General features: G+C 43.5%; 2 protein-coding genes across 3 annotated transcripts in view; one reads left to right on the plus strand and one right to left on the minus strand.

Moving 5' to 3' along the window:
• Positions 1-2,378, plus strand: part of tpp1 (tripeptidyl peptidase I) — a 57,558-nt gene extending 55,180 nt beyond the window's left edge. The window contains exon 13 of the mRNA XM_072491188.1: positions 1,018-2,378. Coding sequence (XP_072347289.1) covers positions 1,018-1,173 — 156 coding nt within the window. The 3' untranslated portion in view covers positions 1,174-2,378. The remainder of the gene's footprint in view (positions 1-1,017) is intronic.
• fancm (FA complementation group M) overlaps positions 2,012-24,779 on the minus strand; it is a 238,962-nt gene continuing 216,194 nt past the window's right edge. For both annotated transcript variants that reach the window (XM_072491173.1, XM_072491164.1), the window contains 8 exons: positions 23,868-23,933; positions 21,457-21,558; positions 17,764-17,917; positions 14,093-14,196; positions 10,820-11,455; positions 8,154-8,511; positions 6,248-6,539; positions 2,012-2,253 (listed from right to left, as the gene is read on the minus strand). In XM_072491173.1, coding sequence (XP_072347274.1) covers positions 2,115-2,253; positions 6,248-6,539; positions 8,154-8,511; positions 10,820-11,455; positions 14,093-14,196; positions 17,764-17,917; positions 21,457-21,558; positions 23,868-23,933 — 1,851 coding nt within the window. In that variant the 3' untranslated portion in view covers positions 2,012-2,114. The remainder of the gene's footprint in view (positions 2,254-6,247; positions 6,540-8,153; positions 8,512-10,819; positions 11,456-14,092; positions 14,197-17,763; positions 17,918-21,456; positions 21,559-23,867; positions 23,934-24,779) is intronic.

A 24,779-nucleotide genomic window follows, 5' to 3' on the forward strand; every position in this document is an offset into this window, starting at 1 on the left:
ATATCGGGGCACATTTGTCAACTGAAAAAGAAACTCCACATCTTTACCCATTATTTAATGAGTGGTGATTCTCAGGAACTCCTGATTCACCGCCGGCAGGATTCTCCGTTGCGGCGGTGGCACACTCACACCTGCGGGTTTCCCGGCAGTGGCACACCGCCCAGGAAGATGTGGCTGGCAGACACAGAGAATCCCGCTCCTGGTCTCAGAGATAACGTGCAGAGTCTAATTTTAACTTGATGGCTAGAGAAAAGAACTAAAATGTCATCTTGAAAGTGCAGAACTAGGAAGAATGGGCCATTTGGCCTGTCGAGCCTGCTCTGCCATTCAAACAGATCATGGTTGATTATCTCCTCTATTTTTTCACCACTGCCCCCTTATCTCTATGTCATTGGTGTCCAGAAATCTATCAATTTCTGTCTATTTTTTTTAAATTTAGAGTACCCAATTCATTTTTTCCAATTAAGGGGCAATTTAGCATGTTCAATCCACCTAGCCTGCACATCTTTGGGTTGTGGGGGCGAAACCCATGCAAACACGGGGAGAATGTGCAAACTCCACACGGACAGTGACCTGGAGCCGGGATCGAACCTGGGACCTCGGCGCCGTGAGACTGAAAAATGAAAATCGCTTATTGTCACAAGTAGGCTTCAAATGAAGATACTGTGAAAAGCCCCTAGTCGCCACATTCCGGCGGCGCCTGTTTGGGGAGGCTGAGACAGGAATTGAACCATGCTGCTGGCTTGCCTTGGTCTGCTTTCAAAGCCAGCGATTTAGCCCTGTGCTAAACAGCCCCACTGCAGTGCTATCACTGCACCATCGTGCTGCCCCTATCAATTTCTGTCTTGACCTTCCTCCGTGATTGAGCTTCCACAACCCTCGGGGGTAGAGAATTCTGGAAGATTCACTATCCTTTGAGTGAAGAAATTTCTCCTCATCTCAGTCTATTCAGGACCATGTCCCCTGGTTAAACCTCCAGTCACATTGCTAATTCTGAATTTTCTCTTCAAATTGTAGGTAACTACAGGATGCCACTTAGGCTGTCTGGATGAAAAAACTGAAGGGCAAGGATTTTGTGCTTCTCCATCTTGGGACCCTGTGACAGGATGGGGGACACCTAACTATCCAGAGCTACTCAAGGCACTCCTTCTGGGCAAAGTTGATGATCCATGACTTGAAACAAGGAACTGCAATCTGAATGTTATTTCTGCCTCCCCCCCCGCCCCCCAACCCCCAACAATATTTTTGCAAGTATGGGATTCTATTTTTTAAATTGAACAAAATAATGTTTTATAGCACTCGTAAGTGATTTGGGTTTTGCAAAAATCACTCCATATCCTCAAATAATTGTTGTGGTTTTCCATGCTGCTTAATGCCATCACAATACTTTGTCCAAATTACTGCCCCAATTGAGAGTTAACGCAAGAATATTTAATTCATTTTTTAAATAAAAGTTAAGTAACGCATATATCTCAAACTCAAATTCCTGGAGTCAATCATAGAAGATAATGATAGAATTTACAGTGCAGAAGGAGACCATTCGGCCCATCGAGTCTGCACCGGCTCCTGGAAAGAGCACCCTACCCAAGGTCAACACCTCCACCCTATCCCCATAACCCAGCAACCCCACCCAACGCTAAGGGCAATTTTGGACACCAAGGGCAATTTATCATGGCCAATCCACCTAACCTGCACATCTTTGGACTGTGGGAGGAAACCGGAGCACCCGGAGGATGTGCAGACTCCGCACAGACAGTGACCCAAGCCGGAATCGAACCTGGGACCCTGGAGCTGTGAAGCAACTGTGCTATCCACAATGCTACCGTGCTGCCCACTTCTTAAATATTGGCCAGGCCTATGATAATCAAGATGCAGAGTGTATTCGTGGCCTGGTGGATTTTGTGCCTGGTTCTTTCTGAGTGATTAAAACTTATAAATCTTGGGATTGTCTACGTTCTAGCTAAACTCAACGGTCAGTTGGCAGAATCTGAAATTTAGCAACATTTGAATATGCTTTGTTGGAAGATTTTATTTACATAATTTGTACATCATTCTTTAAACAGTACAGAAATAAAGTGCTTTACTGATGCCCACAGTTGGCAAATCGAAGGTACCTATCCGTTTAGTTTTCGGCTTTTCTGTTCTCCATGGTCAGGCACCATTTGTGGATCAAATACATAATGAAGATAACGGTGGATCTTTTCGGCTTGTCGATGACCAACCTTTCCTCGAGATGCTATTTCAGCCACTGAACTAGAGTAAGGGGAAATAATAAGAATTTCTTGTCAAATAACAGTTTCCACATCAATAGTGAAATAAGATGTGCAATGATGTACACAGTTATTGAAAAGGGCATTAAAACTTTTAATCAAAAATAATATTTGGCAGCCCTGATTTCTGATTCACTATTTGTTGTGCGAGTACCAGACAACACTGAATTCAGACAGCATCTGTGGAGAGAGAAAGTGTTTACATTGCAGGTCACTAACCTTTCAAGTTTTGCCAGAAGGTTATTGACCTTAAAAAGTAAACTCTTCTCTTAACCTACCTTACTTGCTCTGTGTGTTTCCACAATATTTTGCTTTGTATTAGTATGGAAAGGTGTTCAGAATAGAACGAACTAAATTAATACACAAACAGCTGAAGCAGAGGAGGTTAAAATCAACTGATGTTAGATCAGCTTTGCTGTCAGATCTGTTACGCCCTATTTCTCCAATTAGGTTAAGCATCGTGCATACACAACAGGTGCTCAAACTAATTAGACAATTCTTTGTAGTGGTTACAGATACTGAATTTCTTCTTTGCAGTGTCCATTGGAGTACAACGTGGGAAATTGTGAAATTGTCCAATTTGGCAGGAAAAATAAAAAATAAACTTATTGTCGAAATGGGTGTCTCAGTGCATGAATCACAAGACTAGTTTGCCGATACGGCAAGAAATTAGCAAAACTAATGGAATGTCATTGTTTATTGTGAGGGGAATGGAATACAAAAGTATTCTCCAGTTGTGCAGGGCAGGAGTAAGACCATATTGGAGTACTGTGTCTCCTTATTTGAGAGATGTAAATGCATTAGAAGCAGTTCAGATAAAGTTTACTAGACTAAAGGGGCAGGTTGTCTTGTAAGGAAAAGTTGGACATTCAATGTTGTATTCACTGCAATTTAGAAAGGTAAGAGATGACTTGATTGTAACCTTTTAAGATCCTGAGGGGTCTTGACAGAGTGGATGTGGAAAGAATGTTTCCTCTTCTGAGAATTTAGAACTGGGGGGGGTGTTCACGGTTTTAAAAATAAGGGGCCGTCCAGTTAAGGCGAGATGAGGAATTAACAGCTGTAACGAGAACAAAGATGCAAAGGAGCAGTTCATGTGATTTACCTTGAATACCTGTTGAGTACCACAAATCACAAGCAAAGTTCCACATGCATGCTAACCCTTACCTTCCAATGACAATACAACTATAAATCATTTTCCCCAGTAATTACAATTAGATCAATGATTTGCATATGCACAAGGTTGACATTCTCCCACAAAACTTTGAAAAATACATCAGATATACAGTGCAGGTCACCCAGTCCATGCCAGTGATTTTACTCGAACAGAACCTCCTTCCTCACTGCTCACTGAAATTTATGACGCCCCCCTCTCCCAATTGCGTGTCTAGCTTTCCCTTAAATACATCTATAACATGTGCTTCACCCACTCGCTGTGGTAGCCACTGGGGTGAAAGAAGTTTCTTCTGAATTCTTGATTTGATTTCTTGGTGACTGTTTTCTATCGATGGCGTCCAGGTTTGCATTTCCCAAGTGTGCCTACACTATTCAATCCTTTGAAAGATGGGTCATGGGAACAAAGTCCCATAGTGTGTTTCCCGGTGTTCGCAGTGCTGAGAAACACCCCACCATCTAACGTCCTTCCGGTTAGATACGAGACATCAGCTGGGAACGTGTGCCAAGGCCTCACTCAGCCCCGTTTTCTGCACATTTTTAAATGGGGTCGAGCTCACGACATGACCCCCCAAACACCCCTCCCCTCAGCCCCAACGCACTGTAAGGGGGTCACCGGACCCCCCTCCCTCCACCGCCGTGCGAAAAATGTTAGCACTGCTGGTGCCACCTGGGCACTTCCAGCCTGGCAGTGCCACCTATCACCCAGGTGCCACCCTGCCCAGAGGAGCCGGGTAGATCCTGGGGCAGGGTCTCCTGACATTTACCAGCCACCCTGCGCCCGAAAAGCAGCTCGCGGCAGCACAACGTGGCCGGTAGATCGCACCCCTAATCTTTTCAACCATGGCAAGCAGAACTCTGTGCTCCAGCTGTGGTCTAACCAAGGTCCAATACAAGTTTATCGAACTTTATTATTTTCATGGTAATATGCAACTTGTATTAACTCCTTATCCAATGTTAAAATTTATTTACCAATTACATGACTATTCTGCAAATTTGTTCCGTTTTTATAATTTGTTGTAATCCTCCTCTGTATTGATTATACTCCCCTAATCTGGTCATCCACAACTTTAGAAATTGTGTATTTGATTCCAAATTGCTTTTTTAAAAAAAATATTTTATTAGGGTATTTATAGTTTTTATAATAATAACACCATGAACATAGTATGTAAAATATTTCCATCCCTGACACGTTCCTCACGCCCCCAACAAAGAAACAATAGCTTAACCACCCCCCCCCCCCCCCCCCTCTAGATTTCTGCCTCTGCTGACATTTAATTTTCCCCGAAAAAGTCGACAAACGGCTGCCACCTCCATACGAACCCTAACATTGACCCTCTTAGGGCGAACTTTATTTTCTCAAGACTGAGAAACCCAGCCATGTCACTAACCCAGGTCTTGGAATTTTGGGGGCTTCGAGTCCCTCCACATTAACAGTATCCATCTCCAGGCTACCAGGGAGGCAAAGGCCAAAATGTCAGCCTCTCTTGCCCCCTGGACTCCCGGCTCTTCCGACACTCCAAAGATCGCCACCTCTGGACCCGGCACCACACGTGTTTTAAGTACCGTGGACATGATATCAGCGAAACCTTGCCAAAATCCTCTTAAGCTTCGGGCATGCCCAAAACATGTGGACATGATTTGCTGCCCCTCCCGCACACCTGTCCTCTATCCCAAAAAACTTGCTTATCCGGGCCACCGTCATGTGTGTCCGGTGGACTACCTTAAATTGTATCAGGCTGAGCCTGGCACATGATGTTTATTCCAAATTGTTAACCATTAATATAAATTGTGAACTGTCGTGGTCCCTGCCCTGATCCTTGTGGAACATGGCTTCCCATCTTCTGTCCTCTGAATAACTACCCTTTACTCCCACTCTATACTTTCGGACTGGAATCCATTCTGCTACTTGTCCTCTGACTCCACTTTCTACCACATACCTTTGAAAAATACATCATAAATAAGGTACAGAACTGGTCATTCAGCTCACGCGGTCAATGCCAGGGATTCTGCACGGCCAGAGCTTCCTTCCATCCTTCCTCACCTAAATCTATCATGATCCTCCACTCCTTTCTCCCTCATTCACTTGTCTAGCCTTCCCTTAAATGCATCTATACTATGTGCTTCAGCCACTCCCTGTGGCAGCATGTTTCACATTCTCCCCAAGCGGTGAAAGAAAATAAGTTTCTTCTGGCCTTGTTCTGTTATGTGGTGGCTTACTGAAGGTATTCTGAAAATCTAAATAAATTACATCTGTCACATTACACTCATCTACAATCTTCGTTGCCTATTTTACAATGAGGCTGGTCAAAGAATACTTTCCCTCTCGAGATCTATGCGCATGATTCATTGTTATATTTTTAGTTTCTAGATGTTCTTCTATTCTCTCCTTTAGCTGACTGGTCAATAATTCATCAGTGATCTTCTATCCCTTTTCCTAAATATAGGTCTAATGTTACCACTTCACCAGTCCTCTGGCACTATACCTCCAACAAATTATTTGAAGTAAAGCAGTGCCTCTTCTATCCCCTTGATTCTTTTAAAATGCAAGAACGTAATCCACCCGGACCACAAGGTTTTACCTTCCAAATTAGATTAATTTATACATTCACCCCTCTATTTTAAATGCAGTTATCTCATGTTCAATTGTCCCATTTCCTGGGAAATGCTGAAGCCAAGTAATTATTTAATATTGCTGCTGTTTTTCCATTGGTAGTTCTCCTGATCTGACTGTTTCTATGCCAACCTACATGGCAGCAATATGACAAAGCACAATATAACCCCAAATCAGGGAATAAAATTACCTGTTCGCTACTTCTTTCACAGAGTTGAACCGATGACAGAGATTCAAAACTGTTATATAACTGATGTCAGGAATGCTGAGATAGAACTGTAAAACCTGCTGCCGCAGACCACGAGCCTCCAATGGGACAGTGATAGCAGCATTCTTTCTTTCTTCAACACGGGCTAGTTCAGCAATCAGACCAGCCGTTTCCTCCTGGCTGGAGCTGAACAAGATCCGGATTCCAGCAACGGTCAGAGATGATAACAATGCATCATAGTACCTGGTTCTCTGGAATATCTTCGATGTCTCTCCTGCAGTTTATTGAAATGTAGAGTTCAACACAATTCACTTTTGTCTCAGATGAAAAATAGAACTAAGAATCTTGAAAATTAAGATTGAGAAAGAATGTTTTATCTATCCATATTTCATGTTGTGCCAACTTTAGAATTTGCACTCCTTTGATCTATTCTGCTAATATAATATATTATGCATCATTATAATCAAACCAAACATATGTGGATATATACACGGACAATAAAATATGGTAGCTTCAGCACTTTCGAAAGAATACAACATTAATAGAAGAAAGCAGTGAAACGGTAAGTTTGTGACACAATAAAACAAGTGTCTTTAAATGAAAGTATGCAGACTCATGACTTGCCACAAGGTTGTCAGACTAGACTCTATATCATTGGGAGAGGGGAAATGAAGTTGAAATCTCAGCAGGTTGATTTGCTGTACTATGACTTTTAATGTTTCATTCAATTTTCTTTATCGATATCTTTAACAACCAACCTCTTATGCTTCTGAACTAGAGATTTATGAAAAGGGTTCCTAATATGCACCTTTCTCAAACTGGGCACAAATAAATAAACTGCTGGAACAACTCATGAGGCCTGGGAGCAGCTGCAGAGAGAGAAACAGAGTTAACTTTTTGTGTCCGTGTTACTCCCCTTCAGAGCTGAAGGGAGGTAGAAATGTGATGGGATTTATACTGTTGGAGAGAGGAGGTGGAGCAAAATAGAAGGGTATGGGATAGATAGAAGCTCGGAAGATTTGACAAAGATGTCATTGACACAAGACAAAAGGGTGTGTTAATCTAAGACTGAGGCAGAAGGTGTTCAGTGCAGAACAAGGGTCAAACAAAATATGAGTTACAGAATGAAGAATGCTGGGAAAGTCCAGCAGATCTGGCAGCATTTCTAAGAAGAGAAAGCAGAGTTAACATCTTGAATCCTTTTGGCTTTTCGAAAAGACTTGAAACATTAGCACTATTGGGGAAGGCTGGATCATCAAAACAGATGCGACTGAGGCAGAGAAACTAAGAGAACGGGGTGAAGGCCTTACAGGAAGCAGGGTGCGAGGAAATCTTGTTGAGGTAGCTGTGGGAGTTGATGGGCTTGTAATGAATATTGGTAGACAGTCTGTCACCAGAATTAGAGACAGAAAAGTCAATGAGGGGATGGGAAGTGTTGGCATTTTGCATTGTGTGTCTATTGAAACAAAAGATTATGGCAACCATATTGCATTGATGTTTTAAGTATGTGCATGAAGGGCAGCACGGTGCTGCAGTGGTTAGCAGTGCTGCCTCACAGCACCGAGATCCCAGGTTCGATCCTGGCTCTGGATCACTGTCCGTGTGGAGTTTGCACATTCTCCCCGTGTTTGCGTGGGTTTTGCCCCCACAGCCCAAAGATGTGCAGGGTAGGTGGATTGGCCACGCTAAATTGCCCCATAATTGGGAAAAATATAATTGGGTACTCTTTTAAAAAGTATGTACATCTAAAAAATTTGCGATGCTTCCATCATTCTGGCTGACAAAGGTCATTTCCAAACCTTGGGAAAGGTTGACAAGAGTTATGAAAAAGGAAACCTAATGATTCTGTGAAGTGCATCTGTGAATCTGGCACAAACAAACCACTGACCTGGTTTCATTCCGTCTTTCTCCACAATAATACACACACGCTCAAACATGGCCTGAAGGTGCTGAATGCGGTCCACAAGCTTGCTTCGGTTTACACTGTTTCCAAACTCCGATAAGAATATCCTTTCTACAGCCATCCGATTGCTCACTATATAATCACATCCGTTGAGGCAACAAATCTCAGCCCTAATGCAGTGTTTAAGGCGTATGCAAGAGACCAGGTTTGGTCCAGAGGAGATTTCTCGACTGTCCACAAGAACTTTTAGTGGGGCTGTTCCGTGAGATATGGACTGATGGACACCGATCAGATCGTCTTCACACAGAATTTCATTTGGTCTTGAAAATGGGGAACTTTCCATCTGTAATAGGAAATGCATTTATTTTGTTACAGCATTAGTGTTACCAGCACATTTAAAAGTAACTGAGCCACTTAAAATCTAAAAGCACACCTATAGTTGTGTCTCATTTATTGCAGTAAATCACTTGCAGATCCCAACTTTTAAAACAAATCTATGTTTGGTAAGTAAATCCACAGAGGTTGCTGCTCAGGGTTTAAAACTTGAATCCATCTCCAGGGTATTCACAAATATAACCCAAGTAAAGTATTCGACTCAGAATTGGTTAGTTTTATTTGTGTTTGGAAACCCAATTCCAATTAGCCTTGTATGAAATGAGAACAAAGTAAAGTCCATTTCCTAGACAGGAAATACACTCTTCACAAAAGCCTGAATATTGGTAAACAGCATGTGCATACAGTGAATACTGAACAACATCCTTACATGCCACTGATTTAGCACAACTCCAATGTGATAACATTTACTTAATGGCAATCAATTTCACATGCGGTAAAGTTGAATGTTTTATAGCTATGAAATTAGACCTTTTGCTGCAGCAGATATATTTGTCACAACATTTAGTTTCTTTACTCAAACAATTTGAAGACATAAGACAACAATTTGAAGACATAAGACTCGATGGGCCGAATGGCACTGTTGATTCTATGAACAATGGCTGACCAAATGATTGGATTTTTTAAAATGGTAATAGTTCTTTCGTATTCTCCTTAGTAAGTCATGTGTGACCTGTAGACTCTGCCTCATGTAAGGAGTAGGCGATGCTTGAAGGGTCAGGAAGATGAGTTATTTGTGGAGGTTCGTGCACGCTCTCCAACACCTCAACTTTGTTGGGCAGTTCACGTTGTTTGTATCCCTGACATATCTGCATGCTCCCGGAAAAGTCAATGTGTTTAGAGGCTTCGCTGATGAATCTCTCGCGAAGCTTTTTGATGTTTTCAGGGATGCTTCGAGGACATTCCCAAAACATTTCCGCTGTCCTCCTGGAAGTCTCCTGCTGCAGCCAAACTGCTCCAGAAGTATTGTGTCAGGGAACTGCCCAGCAGAGCTGGATTTGGATAACTAGCACCTTGATGCTGAACACATTGGCTTGGGACAGGATGCAGCTATTGGACCACCTTGTTGGCCATCGGATTTGAAGAACCTAGCGAAGGCACCACTCTTGGTACTTATCTAGTGCTTAGAGGTGCCTGCTGCAGGATGCCCAAGTCGTCAAAGTGTACAAGAGCACAGGGATCACTGCTGCCCGCCAAACTCTGACCTTTCAGGTTTGAGATCCTGGTCCTCAAATACTCTTCCTCAGCCAGCCAGTGAAAAGTCTATTTTCTCAAATGCTTCAGAGAAGGAGTCAACAATAAGCTGGAGCTCACTATCTGAATGAGGGTAAACAAGCATCACTGGTATACTGAAGCTCAGCGGCACGGTATCACAGTGGTTAGCACTGTTGCTTCACAGTGCCAGGGTCCCAGGTTTGATACCCGGCTTAGGTCACTGACTGTGCGGGGTCTGCACGGGTTTCCTCCGGGTGCTCTGGTTTCCTCCCACAAGTCCCGAAAGACATGCGTGTTAGGTGAATTGGACTATCTGAATTCTTCCTGTGTACTTGAACAGACACCGGAGTATGGCAACTAGGGGATTTTCACTGTAATGTCATTGCAGTGTTAATGTAAGGTTACTTGTGACACTAATAAAGATTATTATTATGACTGAAGTTGGAATGACTTCAGTTTTGGATTGAAAATGAGTAGGTTGAACCGTTTCCTCTCTAATCTGGAGATTACCCCCACGCCTGGGGATAATTTGCTATAGACGAGGTGCAGTATTCAGTGAGGAAGATGGAGAAGAGGGTTGATGCAATAACTTGTTTGACCCCAGTCTCCACTAAGATGAGGTTTTAGATAGTTCTTTAGTAATCCCTGGATTGTACCTCAGGTAGATTCTTTTGTAGAACTGAAATATCACAGTAGATTTTGATCACAAACAGAACAATCCCCTCTAATTCAATTTTGACATATAACATAATCTAGACAACATTGAAAATTACAAGGTGCCAAAATGCAAGAAAGCACAAAAGGTTTAAAATCAATTGTCATCTCAACCCTATGTGGTATTAAAGCCTGGAACACATCACAGAATCAGATTCTTAAACTTTTTGATGTTTGGCTTTTTTCTTTTTGGACACCAGAAATGCAGAGAAATTATTAGGTCCTGCATCTATGCAACATGTTTTAAACTAGTTGCAATATTTGCTGAGTAGTATTAGAGAATTATTGTCTCCATACATACACTAAAATACAAATCAATGAATACTTACAGAGTTAATAGAGTGAAGCTTTCCCCTTTGGGGTTCACTCTGTACCTCGTCTTGCATTGAGCTGTGCGCAATGTCTGGGACAAGAGTTGAGGTGTACCGTCTGGAATGTTTTTGCTCTATTTGAAAGTCGATTGTTTCAGACACCGAAGCTTGGAGATTCAACCGCATGGACAAGCTTCCGTCCAGTGAAGGTTTACCTTTTTCGACACATGTTGGTTGTTGCACGGTCAACTTTGACAGAGGTTTCTTAAAAGAGTCACCTCCGCAGGTTGAGTTTGGAGAACATAAAATTGTACTTTGCTGTTCTGCAGTCTTTTGATGCTTGCATGTTTGTACTAAATGCTTTATTGGCGATTGATTCACATCTTGTTCATCTTCACTGGAATCATTCAACAAAATGATCCGGCTGCCTTTCTTCCTTTTGGTCAAGGTGTCTTTAGCATTCTCTATTTCTGCAATTTTTGCTCTTGTTCTGTTCAGATTTGCACACTTTTTGTTTTTGCCGATGGATGTATCATTAAAGAGATCAAAATTAACAATCTCGTCATCATTCAATTCAGATTGGTCATCTGTTTCTTCACCTTCCTCCCGAACACAAAAGCTGTCTTCCATATAGGTCTCATCCTGTTCGGGAATCTATCAATAAAGAACATTACCAATAACCACCAGAGATATATTTGCATTAGAAAACCTTATTGTTTGCTCCAATCAATACTTCTCACTCCGCCGAGGTCCCAGGTTCGATCCCGGCTCTGGGTCACTGTCCGTGTGGAGTTTGCACATTCTCCCCATGTCTACGTGGGTTTTGCCCCCACAACCCAAAGATGTGCAAGCTAGGTGGATTGAACATGTTAAATTGCCCCTTAATTGGAAAAAATGAATTGGGTACTCTAAATTCTAAAAAAAATAGACAGAAATTGATAGATTTCTGGACACCAATGACATCAAGAGATAAGGGGGCAGGGGTGAAAAAATAGAGGAGATAATCAACTATGATCTGTTGATCCTAAGCAGCATCTAGTTTAAACACACCCGGCCATTTCATCCATCCTGTCTACCAACACCGTTCCAATTTTTGTTTTGGTGGAGTCTGTATAGGCTACATTTACTCAAAACATTGAGGAACCAAAATCCTGATTCTCGTACTAAAGCTTTAGCCTGACACTGGTCTGCCCAATTACCCTGTCTCCCTTCAGTAACATGTGGCATGGATTATATTACAGAAATTAGAGGTCATTCCATTAAGATTCCTTCCTAATACCTGAAGTATGAAGTATCTAATCTACTACCCATGTCATTGACAATGCTATCAAGTAGCACTTACTCAGAGACTGCTCACAGATGCTTGGTTTGGGTTCTGCTAGGGCCATTAAGCACCTGACTTCATTACAGTCTTGGTCCAAACATGGGCAATGTGTTGAACTCAAGATGTGAGATGAGAGTGACTGCCCTTGACACCCAGGCACAAAGTGCCAGGCAATGACCATCTCTCAACAAGAGAGATTCCAACCCCTCCCCATGACATTTAATGACATTACCATCACTGAATTTCCCACTATCAACATCCTGGGCATTAACATTGACCAAAAACTGAACTGGACCAACCACATAAATACTGTGGCTGCAAGAGCAGGTCACAGGCTGGGGTTTCTGTGGAAAGTAACTCCCCTCCTGACTCCCAAAAGCTTATCAACCAACTTCAAGATTCAACTCAGGAGTGTGAGGGAATACTCTCCATTTGCCTGGATGATTGCCGCTCCAAAGCATTCAAGAAGATTGACACCATCCAGGTCAAAGCAGCCCGCTTGATTGGCATCCCATCCACCACCTTAAATATTTGCTCCCTCCACCACTGATGCACAATGGCAGCAGTGTGTACCATCTGCAGGAAGCTCTGAAGCAACTCACCAAAGCTCCTTCAATAGCACCTTCCAACCCCGCGACCTCTTCCACCAAGAAGGACAAGGGCAGCAGATGCATGAAAACAACACCACCTATATAGGTTCCCCTCAAAACCCATCTTGACTTGGTAATATATCGCCATTTAGCACACCCTGGGGCTGGTTTAGCACACTGGGCTAAATCGCTGGCTTTGAAAGCAGACCAAGGCAGGCCAGCAGTGCGGTTCAATTCCCGTATCAGCCTCCCCGAACAGGCGCCGGAATGTGGCGACTAGGGGCTTTTCACAGTAACTTCATTTGAAGCCTACTCGTGACAATAAGCGATTTTCATTTTCATTTCATTTCTTCACTATTGCCATTACTTTTTTCTGCACAGCTCTGTGGATGTTCCGACAACATATGCACTGCAGCAGTTCAAGATGGCAGCTCACCTTTTCAAGGACGGTTAATGATAGGCAATAAATGCTTGCATAGCCAGCAACGCCCCGTGTCCATCAAATAATTTTTTGAAATGATTTTCTCTTGCATGGATAAAAAAACCTGTGTATCATCTGTTCTCTCTAACATCCAGACCCTTGTCAGAACCTTGCCCTCACACTCAGAAGACAAAATACTACTTTATTTTCCACATCCTGTTTGCACAAAATTCTACCTATAAACCAAGCAATTTTCCCTTGTATCTTGACCCGAGTTTGCGACTGTCTCAGAGCACGGCAGATAATTTTGCCTGTCTTAAACCACAAGATTTAGGAGTAGAATTAGCCTTTCAGCCCATCAAGTCTGCTCCACCATTCAATCATGGTTGATATGCTTCTCAACCCCATTCTCCTGCCTTCTCCCCATAATCCATGATCCCCTTATTAATCAAAAACCTATCTATCTCAGTCTTAAAAACACTCAGTGACTTGGCCTCCATAGCCTTCTGCAGCTCGAGTTCCACAGATTCACCACCGTCTGGCTGAAGAAATTCCTCCACATCTCAGTTTTAAAGGATCGTCCCTTCAGTCTGAGACTGTGCCCTCGGATTCTAGTCTCTCCTGTCAGTGGAAACATCTTTTCCACGTCCACTCTAGCTAGGCTTCTCAGCATTCAAGTTCCAATGTGACCCCCCTCATCCTTCTAAACTCCATCAAATACAGATTCAGAGTCCTCAACCACTCCTCTTTTGACAAGCTCTTCATTCCAGGGATCACTGTTGTGAACCGCCTCTGGATCATCTCCAAGGCCAACACATGCTTCATCAGATACAGGGCCCAAAACTGTTCACTATATTCCAAATGGGGTCTGACCAGAGCCTTATACAACCTCAACAGTACATCCCTGCTCTTGTATTCTAGCCCTCTCAAAATGAATCTAAACAGATGGATCTTACCTGTGAAAAGATGGTCATTTCATTTTTGCTATGGACCATTTTTCTTTTATTGTAAATATGAGGACTACGGACAGACTTCAGGTAAATTTCTTGCATATCACCATCTGGGGGGAAATTACAAACATTCCTTATGTTTTGTGATATCAAGGCGGTAATGACCTTCAGGTAAGCACTGACATGTAAAATAATTCTAATATTTTAAAAGCTGTATAGATAAGAAAATACAAATGCCATGAATATCAAAGCACGGATACAAATTAACATAAGCACAATTGAACATCAGTTCTTCCCAACTGAACCTGATGTTGTAACCTAGTACTAATTTGAACAGTAGCTGGTTTAGCCCATGCATAGAGACCATGTAACAGGAATCAGAATGGTCAGTACTCATGTCAGACCAAATCCACTTAGGTTGCAGGTAATGAAACAACAGATGCAAAGCTGAACATGAAGTGGGAGAAATTTCACAAAAGATTTTAAACGTAAATAGTATTCTCCAAAAATAAATAGTCCATTGACAAATCATATTCTCAGCAATAACATTTTATTTTTTTTGTTATAAATTTGGAATACGCAATTCTTTGTTTTCAATTAAGGGGGAATTTAGCATGGCCATTCACCGACCAGGCACGTCTTTTGGGTTGTGGGGGATGAGACCCATGCAGACACAGGGAGAATATGCAAACTCCACACGGAGAGTGACCCGGGGCCAGGATCAAACCCAGGTCCTCAGCACTGTGAGGCAGCAGTGCTAACCACTGCGTCACCATGCCGCTCTAGAAATAACATTTCAAAGTGATGCATTCCTTCAATGTTTTTTTTTAAGAACATGGCCATTTGGCCCATCGAGACTACACTGACCCTCTGAAAATGTACCCAATCTAGGCCCATTCCCTCGCCCTGTCCCCATAACCCCACCTAACCTGCACATCCCTGGACACTAAGGGAAACTTTTATCATGGTCAATCTACCTAACCTGCACATCTTTGGACTGTGGGAGGAAACCGGAGCACCCGGAGGAAACCCCCCCGCAGACACGGGGAGAAAGTGCAAACTCCACACAGTTACCAAGGCCGGAATTGTCCCTGGCGCTGAGAGGCAGCAGTGCTAACCACTGTCCACCTGCATTCCTTCAATGTTGTCAATGGTTTAATTACTGAGGAAAAATAGACAGCTTCCCATTCTCCATCAATAATCCAGACAGTAATCAAACTTTACAGCACCACATTATTAATGTTGTCAGTGACACTTCACAGATAACATGCACATGGTCTCAAATACCAAAAGAATTCAATGTCTTTCAATTCCCAATCTTAAAAAAGTATAAAACAGAATCATAAAGGAGGCAATTTGGTCCATCATACATGTACCCGGCTCTTTGAAAGTCCTACCTCTGTCGTATTCCTCCCCTGCTCATCTTCCAAAATGCTCCAGATTTCTTCTGCAAGTTTATATTTAATTCTTTTTGAAAAGTTGTTAAAACTGCATCCAGCATCTCTTCAGGTACTGCATTCCAGATTATAGAAGTCATAAAATCCCTATAGTGCAGAAAGCGGCCATTCGGCCCACCGACCCTCTGAACGAATGGCCTTCCTAGGCCCACACCCCCACCCTATCCCGTAACCCCATCTGACCTACATATCTTTGGACTCTAAGGGGCAATTTAGCACGGCCAATCAGTCCTGCACATCTTTGGACTGTGGGAAGAAACCAGAGCACCCGGAGGCCGCATCCCCCACTGAATTTCCTGCCAATCGCCTTAAATGTGTGTCCTTCAAATCATCCTGCCATAGAATAATTGAATGATATTGCCAGTGGAAACAATTTTTCCCCATTTACTCTGTCAAACTCTCATAATTTTGACCCCCTCTTATCAAATTCAAATTCAGGTATTTACATAGGTAAAAAGATAGAATCTAAGCAGTATTAGATGCTTTTCCCGAGTGTTTACTTCACACATTCAGCAAAGAAAAAAATTCCCTATTCTTGTTAATAGCTCAAATTTTCAATGCAAAACTTTAATTTACTGGATATTCATTCTATTTTCTAACAATAAACCACAATAAATCAAAATAAAGGCTAAATTTAAAAGGTGGTATTTACTTCTTTTTGCTTGGGCAGCACGGTAGCACAGTGGATAGCACTGTGGCTTCACAGCGCCAGGGTCCCAGGTTCGATTCCCCGCTGGGTCACTGTCTGTGCGGAGTCTGCACGTTTTCCCCGTGTCTGCGGGGGTTTCCTCCGGGTGCTCCGGTTTCCTCCCACAGTCCAAAGACGTGCAGGTTAGGTGGATTGGCCGTGCTAAATTGCCCTTAGTGTCCAAAAAGGTTAGGAGGGGTTACTGGGTTACGGGGATAGGGTGGCAGTGAGGGTTTAAGTGGGTCGGTGCAGACCCGATGGGCCGAATGACCTCCTTCTGCACTGTATGTTCTATGTTCTAATTTATCTGTTTTTGTGCCAATTTTCTTTGTTCCAGGTGCTGTTGAATGCATTCACTATTTTCCATGGTGTGGCTCCACAGATGCTTGGCACATTCCAGTAATTTGCATTGAGTGCCTATTATTCATGTAAAACATTCAACAAGCTAAACGATGATGAGTCAGAATACAGGAGGGAGAGAGAGAACCTAGAGACATGGTGCAACAACAACAATCACTCCCTCAATGTCAGCGAGACTAAAGAGCTGATCATTACTTCAGTATCATATACACCCTTGTCTGCATCAAAGGGGCCGAGGTGGAGATTGTTAACAGCTTCAAATTCCTAGGTGTGTAAATCACCAACAATCTGTCCTGGTCCTCCCATGTCGACGCTACGACCAACAAAGCACAACAGCACCCATACCTTCTCAGTAAACTAAGGAAATTCGGCATGTCCACATTGACTCTTATCAACTTTTACAGATGCACCATAGAAAGCATCCTATCTGGCTGCATCACAGCCTGGTATGGCAACTGCCCAGCCCAAGACCGTAAGAAAGAGAGTCGTGAACACAGCCCAGCCCCATCATGTGAACCCACCTCCCATCCACTGACTCCATCTACACCTCCCACTGCCTTGGGAAAGCGGGCAGCATAATCAAAGACCCCTCCCATCCGGCTTACTCACTCTTCCAACTTCTTCCATCGGGCAGGAGATACAAAGGTCTGAGAACACGCACGAACAGCTTCTTCCCTGCTGTTACCAGACTCCTAAACGACCCTCTCATGGACTGATCTGATCTCTTCAAACATCTTCTCTACTGAGTAGTACTTCACTCGATGCCTGTGTCTATGTATTTACATTGTGTATTTTATGTTTGCCCTATTATGTATCTTCTTTTCATGTATGGAATGATCTGTCTGAACTGTACGCAGAACAATACTTTTCACTGTACTTCAGTGCACTTGAGAATAAACAAATCCAATCTAATCCAGAGCTAACTGTGATCATGTCCACATTAAGTGTAGTAACTGTCGGACTCCTACCAGCATGCTGGCTGAGATCAGCTAACTCAAACCTTTCTGGTGTGTTTGGCCCGGCTATCCTCTGGATAAAGTCACTGAGCCATCAGTATTTTCAATTTTCTCATTTACTTTTGAAAAGAAAAAGTTCCAACCAATAGGGACGGAACTGTAAACGTTAACTAATGGGGCCTTCATTTCAGATCTTAAATTGTTGCAGAAAATTACCACTTATAACTTGTGAAAGTTGGGATGCATCGTTGATGAAACCCTGGAAAGAGTCGTCATTGACATTGTCAGAATCATCTTCATCAGAGGACACATTTTCTGCTCCATCCGAGGAAAGTTCAGCCTCTTCATCAAGAAACTGTCGAGCAACATGCTAACAGAAAAGACAAGACAGCTGCCAATTAACAAATAGTTTCAAGAAGCAGCCCTTTCCTATTTCAAACTTCCAGATACACGTCTTCTAACAGAAAAGCTATGACCGCAGATTGGTGCCCCTTATAAGAATACCCATATACGGGCTTAATAATTTGAGGCATAATACAGATAAGTGTGTGAATTGTGTACAGTGAAATTGTTCCAAGGTATATTAAATATGCAATAAAAGGACATGATGTGATCTCTTTACTTTAAAGGTTTGAGAACATATTCTAGCTGACATCTCAATACAGTACTGAGGGCATGTTGCATTGTCAGAGGCTCCTTCTTTGGGATGAGGTGTTAAAGCGAGGCTCTACCTGCTTAATCAGGGGGATGTAAAAGATCCCATGACATTATTCAAAGTGTAGGAATGTTTTCCTGGTGTCTTGGCCAACAGTTGAAAGACAATTTAACTGGATATCGATACTTTTTGCTCTCTCTGACATTTTACCTTGCTCAGATTGGCCATTGCCTACGCTTAAAAAGCAATTCACAGCTCAAGCTCTTTGGGACATCTTGAGCATGTGGAAAGTGGCATAGTATTGCCATTTTCTTGTTGTTATGAATCTGCACAAACAATGAAACTGGAATGGGTGGCACGGTGGAACACTTTGCCACAAGTTCATGAACAAAATTCTCCACATGTTGAGTTTCCAAGTCAGGAAGAAAGCACAGAAAGCACTGGAATGAAATTAAGTGCCTTCAGTTGTTCTGTTACAGTAATGGTACTATACAAATACAAGATGTTGTAATACATGCACTGTGGAAATCACTTGAATTCCAGATAAAAATACATGCATTCCTTCCCTGCCACAAATGTTTTCAGATCCCATCTTACATCACCCATAATATTAATGTCATAATTCCAGCTGCTCGAGGTAAGGGCGTTTGTAAGACGGCAGGTGAGGGAGTTCCCGCTGCTTCCAGCATGTAGGATCCAGGATAGGATGCTCTGGGGTGTGGGTTGGAGAAGGCAAGGTCTCGGCGATCTACCAGGAGATGCAGGAGGAGGAGGAGACCTCGGCGGAGGAGCTAAAGGGTAAACGGGAGGAGGAGCTTGGGGAGGAGATAGACGAGGGTACGTGGGCGGACGCCCTGGGTAAATTCTTCCTCCTCTTGCGCCAGGCTTAGCCTGATACAATTTAAGGTTCTTCACAGAGCGCATATGACAGGGGCGAGGCTGAGCAGGTTCTTTGGGGTGAAAGACAGGTTTGGGAGGTGCTCGGGGAGCCCAGCAAATCACGCCCATATGTTCTGGGCATGCCCGGCGCTGGATGGGTTCGGGAGGGGCGTTGCGAGGACGGTGTCTAAGGTGGTGAACACCCGGGTTAAGCCGAGCTGGGGGTTAGCACTATTTGGGGTATCGGACGAGCCGGGAGTGCAGGAGGCGAAAGAGGCCGGTATTCTGGCCTTTGCGTCCCTGGTAGCCCGGCGGAGGATTCTGCTACAGTGGAAAGATGCGAGGCCCCCAAGCGTGGAAGCCTGGGTCACCGACCTGGCAGGATTCATTAAATTGGAGAGGGTAAAATTTGCCTTGAGAGGATCTGTGCAAGGGTTCTTCAGGCAGTGGCAACCGTTCCTAGACTCTCTAGCGGAGCGCTAGGAGGTGGTCAGCAGCAGCAGCAACTCGCGGGGGGGGGGGGGGTACTTTGTGTTTACTACTGTGTTTATTATTGCTTAATGGGGGGTTTGTATATTGGGGGAAATTGTGATGTAGTTGTAAGATGTTCATTTATGTGTTCTTTGTTTTTCTTTTTTCTGTAAGGGAGGGATTTTGTTGAAAATATGTAACAAATCTGGATAAAAATATATTTTTTAAAATAATAATAATTCCAGCTGCTCGGTTTTACACCGGTCACAGTAAGGCCAAGGTTGTTACAGCGGCCACACAACTTTACTTTTGCGTAACAAATTCTATTATTAAACATTGCAATGCCAAAATAAAAAACATATGATGAAGAATCAGTTTTCAAAATCTTATCAATTAAACATGGGACTGGACTGGCTGCAATCAGATTAGAATTGAAAAAACAGCTCCAATTGTCACCCTGGCTTCTATTTCAACCTTGTTCCTAATAAATACATCAATTTTAAATGAGATTAATACGAGGCTTTACTTTGTTTGGGTGTAGGTGTAGAAAAGTCAGCAAAGGGAAGTTATTTTCTCACAGCTTACAATATAGACTATAATCAAAAGTTCTGCTTTGAAGTATGGTGTAGCTGGAGGGGGAAAAGCCTCTGAGAATAAAGAAGCCCATTCTCTTAAACACAAATCTTGTGATTATTCCATGTCAGACAAATCAGATAATTCACTTATGTGAAAAACAGCCACTTCAAAGTAACAGGAACAAAACAGTTATGACTTTTGCCCAAGGTTATGCTTCCATGGCAACCAGTCTTTTTAAAAAAAAACATCTACAGAATAAAATTCAGAGGTGGCTAAGTTCAAAAAGCATTCTTCTTCTTCCCGAGTTCTCTGCCCAAAGTCAGGTGCCAAATCCAATCCAAAAGGACCCCGTGCTTTTGGCAGCAATCTGATCCACACTTGCCATCCAGCCAACTGAACCACCCCCAGGGAGTCAGAGTTGCCGTGACAACATCCACATTTACATGCATATTGTAGCCTGGAGCTTTGGATAGTGATGGTAGAGGTTCCAATTTCTTCCATCACATGGCTAACCAGAAATCTCTCCCACTCTTACCACCTGCCATTGGCGGATATTGGAAGGATTTGCAAGTTGATATTCCACTTGTTTGGTACATTATAAACATCCTTGGGCATCAAGTTCTGGAGTGGGACATGAACCCGGAGCTTCTGGCTTAGAGGCAGAGCAGCTACCCACTGCGTCACAAGGCTTCCTTATCAGAAACCATTATTCCTTAACGATCTAAATTTTACCTAACTCATTTTACAAAATCCTTAACTAATAACTGTATGCTAAAACTATGTGGGGCACATATATTTGTCCTATGTACCAATCCAATTCCAATTCTCTTCAGACACTTAGTGGTGAACTAAGGCACACTTTCATCTGTCTCTCCAACTAGTAATTCCTGGAGCAGGTCATTAGTCTGTCGCCAGAGGCTTATGGCTTAAGGGGCGCCACTCCACATCAAACGTGACTGGCCAGGACACTCTCCCACTCTTACCGCTAGCCATTGGAGTGTTGGAAGGATTTTTAGGATGACACTCAACCCGTTTGGCCACGTTATCAACGCATCTTCCTTGGCCATCAAGTACTGGGGTGGCACTCAAACCCGGAGCTTCTGGCTCAAAGCCTCTGCCACTACCTACTTATCAGACGCCATCATTCTCTAACTAGTAAATTTTACCTAACTCATTTAACAAAATCTTTAACTAACAATCCTATCCTAAAACTACGTGGGGCGTATCAATACTACATTTTGATACCAAATCACGGACCTATAACATATTGTAGAGTTCAAAATAGTGCTTCATACAACAGCTGAACACGTATCCAAAAATGCACCTACCTTCTTCCGGGAATGCTGAGTGTTTCTAGGCAATTTAGCATCTTTATTATTCTTGGTTGAAGTTGCTCTAAAATCATCATCCTCACTGTCTGAGAACGCTAACTGAGAAATTAAATAATCCACAGATCAAGGTTTAGTTCCGTTTCTTCACCCAAATGTTTAGCTAACACTTTAGTGGTTCATACAAGAGCCTAGCTGGGAACTAATGGAAATGGAAATAGTGAATATCTTACTAATAGATGTTCAGCTGTTGCAAACCATCAGAACCATTTCCTATGTTTCAGAAACTATCTTTCTGGGAGACAAACGAATTGTGTAATGCTTTCATGTGGGACCTTCCGTCAAACAATTATGCAGAGAAAAACACAAACTACCTGATAATAAAAAGCAAACACCAGTTCTTACAGTATTAGTTATCCTATTTTCTGAAGGCTGTTCATGATGTGCAAATCCTCAACAATGCGCTTATCCAATATAGCCACATATTTTACTTACCTCATTTTTTTGGTGTATAAAATTAGACTTTTTCACCAGACGGCCAAGTCTCATCCTATACACCGCTTTAGCGTATCTATCGATTAGTCAGTGATCAGTCACACCAGACTTGTATCCAAGCGAATTTTAGAACATGGGACGTATGCGGTATGCCACCTGTACTGATGTGACCTGCTCGATTAAGGATGCATCGAACAGTGTGCCTAAAGAGGTGATTATAAACTGTTTCATCAAAGCTGGAATTATCAATGGACCAGACAAACCTACGACTCAGCCAGAGGAAGACTATAACATGGAGGACGAAGGGAACATCACTCCCACCCTCAGCCCCAAGCTGACGGCGAACGTCCACTCAGACACAAGGGATGACGAATTCAAAGGCATCTGGGGTGTTGGGTAAACTGGGCGTCATTCGCCAACCCCCCGCCGGGTCGGAGAATCGCCAGGGGCTGGCGTGAATCCCGCCCCGTCGGTTGCCGAAGTCTCCGGCACCGGATATTCGGCGGGGGGCGGGAATCGGGCCGCGCCGGTTGGCGGGCCCCCCCGCTGGATTCTCCGGCCCGGATGGGCCAAAGTCCCGCCGATAAATTGCCTGTCCCGCCGGCGTGGATTAAACCACCTTTTGAACGGCGGGACAAGGTGGCGTGGGCGGGCTCCGGGGTCCTGGGGGGGGGGCGCGGGGCGATCTGGCCCCGGGGGGTGCCCCCCCGGTGGCCTGGCCCGCGATCGGGGCCCACCGATCCACGGGCGGGCCTGTGCCGTGGGGGCACTCTTTCCCTTCCGCCTCCACCACGGTCTCCACCATGGCGAAGGCGGAAGAGACTCCCTCCACTGCACATGCGTGGGAAACTGTCAGTGGCTGCTGACGTTCCCGTGCATGCGCCGCCCGGAGATGTCATTTCCGCGCCAGCTGGCGGGGCAACAAAGGCCGTTTCCGCCAGCGGGGGGGGCGGAAATTCCTCCGGCGTCGGCCTAGCCCCTCAATGTTGGGGCTCGGCCCCCAAAGATGCGGAGCATTCCGCACCTTTGGGGCGGCGCGATGCCCGTCTGATTGGCGCCGTTTTGGGTGCCAGATGGCGGACACCGCGCCGTTTCGGGAGAATTTCGCCAACTGTGTTGGAAGTGTTCATAGTCAGTGATTCATTTGTATATGGATTAATGTGCTAATATATGGTTTCGCAGTTGTCCTGAGCAGTCATGTCTGTTACAAGTTTGTCAGTGTCAATGTTGGGGGCTGGTTTAGCTCAATTGGCTGGACAGCTAGTTCAGGATGCAGAGTGAGGCCAGCAACATGGACTTAACTCCTGTAACAGCTGAGGTTATTCATGAAGGCCCGCCTTCTCAACCTTGCCCCTTTCCTGAGGTGTGATGACCCTCAACTTAAACCACCACCAGTCAGCTCTCCCCCTCAAAGGGGAAGGCAGCCTATGCTCATCTGGAACAATGGCAACTTTACTTTTTTTAGTGTCAATGTTGTATGATTTTTCTTTTCATGAATAAATGTACTAATAAAAGAGATTTAACTCGTCTGGTCTGGTCTTATACACCACTTTGGCTTGTCTATGAATCAGTTCGAAAAAAATCAGAAACCTAATCAATTCAACCTGTACTCCATATTGACTTCCACAAGGGAAAATACAGTCATCTAATTTCTTGTCTTTCAAGTCAATGGTTGCTATGGTTTTGAAGTGAAGAAAAACGTTAAGAAAAGGGAACCGGACTCACAATTGTTGCACACACTTCTGAAAAATATTTAGGCAAAGATACCCAATTATATTGACTAGAAAACATATGCAGCTAACTTTAAACCCTCAACTTCCAGATCCCTGCAAACAATTAATAATGAGTCCAAATCCCAGCACCATATGAAATATTTACCAGAATTATTATCTACTAAAATTAAATTATTTACTTACATTAAGAATTTTCCTGGATTTCCAATTAGCCAATACAGGGGTGTCAAGCTCACTGGTACCAGTCACCTGCAAAATAGGATATTTGCATAAAAATTAAATACTTAATTACTACTCTTTTTAATGCATTCAGGAGATGTCGGTGTCGCTGGCTAGGCCAGCATTTATTGCTCTGGAACTGAGTGGCTTGCCAGGCCATTTCAGAGAGTCTGAAGTCACATGTAGGCCAGACTCGATAAACTTGGCAGTTTTCCTTCCCTAACAGAAATTAGAGAACAAGATAGGTTTTTACCACAATCAACAATGGTTTTGTGGTCATTATTAGACTTTCAATTCCAGATTTTCTTTTCAATTTTTTTAAATTAAGGGGCAATTTAGCATGGCCAATCCATCTATCCTGCACATCTTTGGGTTGTGGGGGCGAGACCCACGCAGACACGGGGATAATGTGCAAACTCCATGTGGGCAGTGACCCGGGTCCAGGATCGAACCGGGGTCCTCGGTGCCGTGAGACAGCAGTGCTAACCACTATGCCACCTTGCCACTCAATTCCAGGTTTTTTTTATATTGAATTCAAACTTCACCATCTACTATGGTGGGATTCAAACCTGCTCCCCAGAACATTACCGCGCGCGGTTTACCGGATTTCTAGTTCAGCGACAATATCACTACACTACTGCCTCTCCTCATCGTGGAAACAGTGTTTCATTTTTGGCGTATTCCTTTAATTTCCTTCGGTAACTTCCAAGGGGCCAACAGAACGAAAGTAAAAACACTTTACTTCTATAGCTCACCATTCCACTGTCTGAGAGGAAAATACCCTTTAGCTGCATCAAGTCCACCCCAGCAACAGTCCAAGAATGCAATGAAATGCACTGCATCTCCATGCACCACAGCTGTCAGTATTTCCAACTT

The sequence above is a fragment of the Scyliorhinus torazame genome, chromosome 2 (assembly GCF_047496885.1).
Source record: "Scyliorhinus torazame isolate Kashiwa2021f chromosome 2, sScyTor2.1, whole genome shotgun sequence".
Taxonomy (NCBI): domain Eukaryota; kingdom Metazoa; phylum Chordata; class Chondrichthyes; order Carcharhiniformes; family Scyliorhinidae; genus Scyliorhinus; species Scyliorhinus torazame.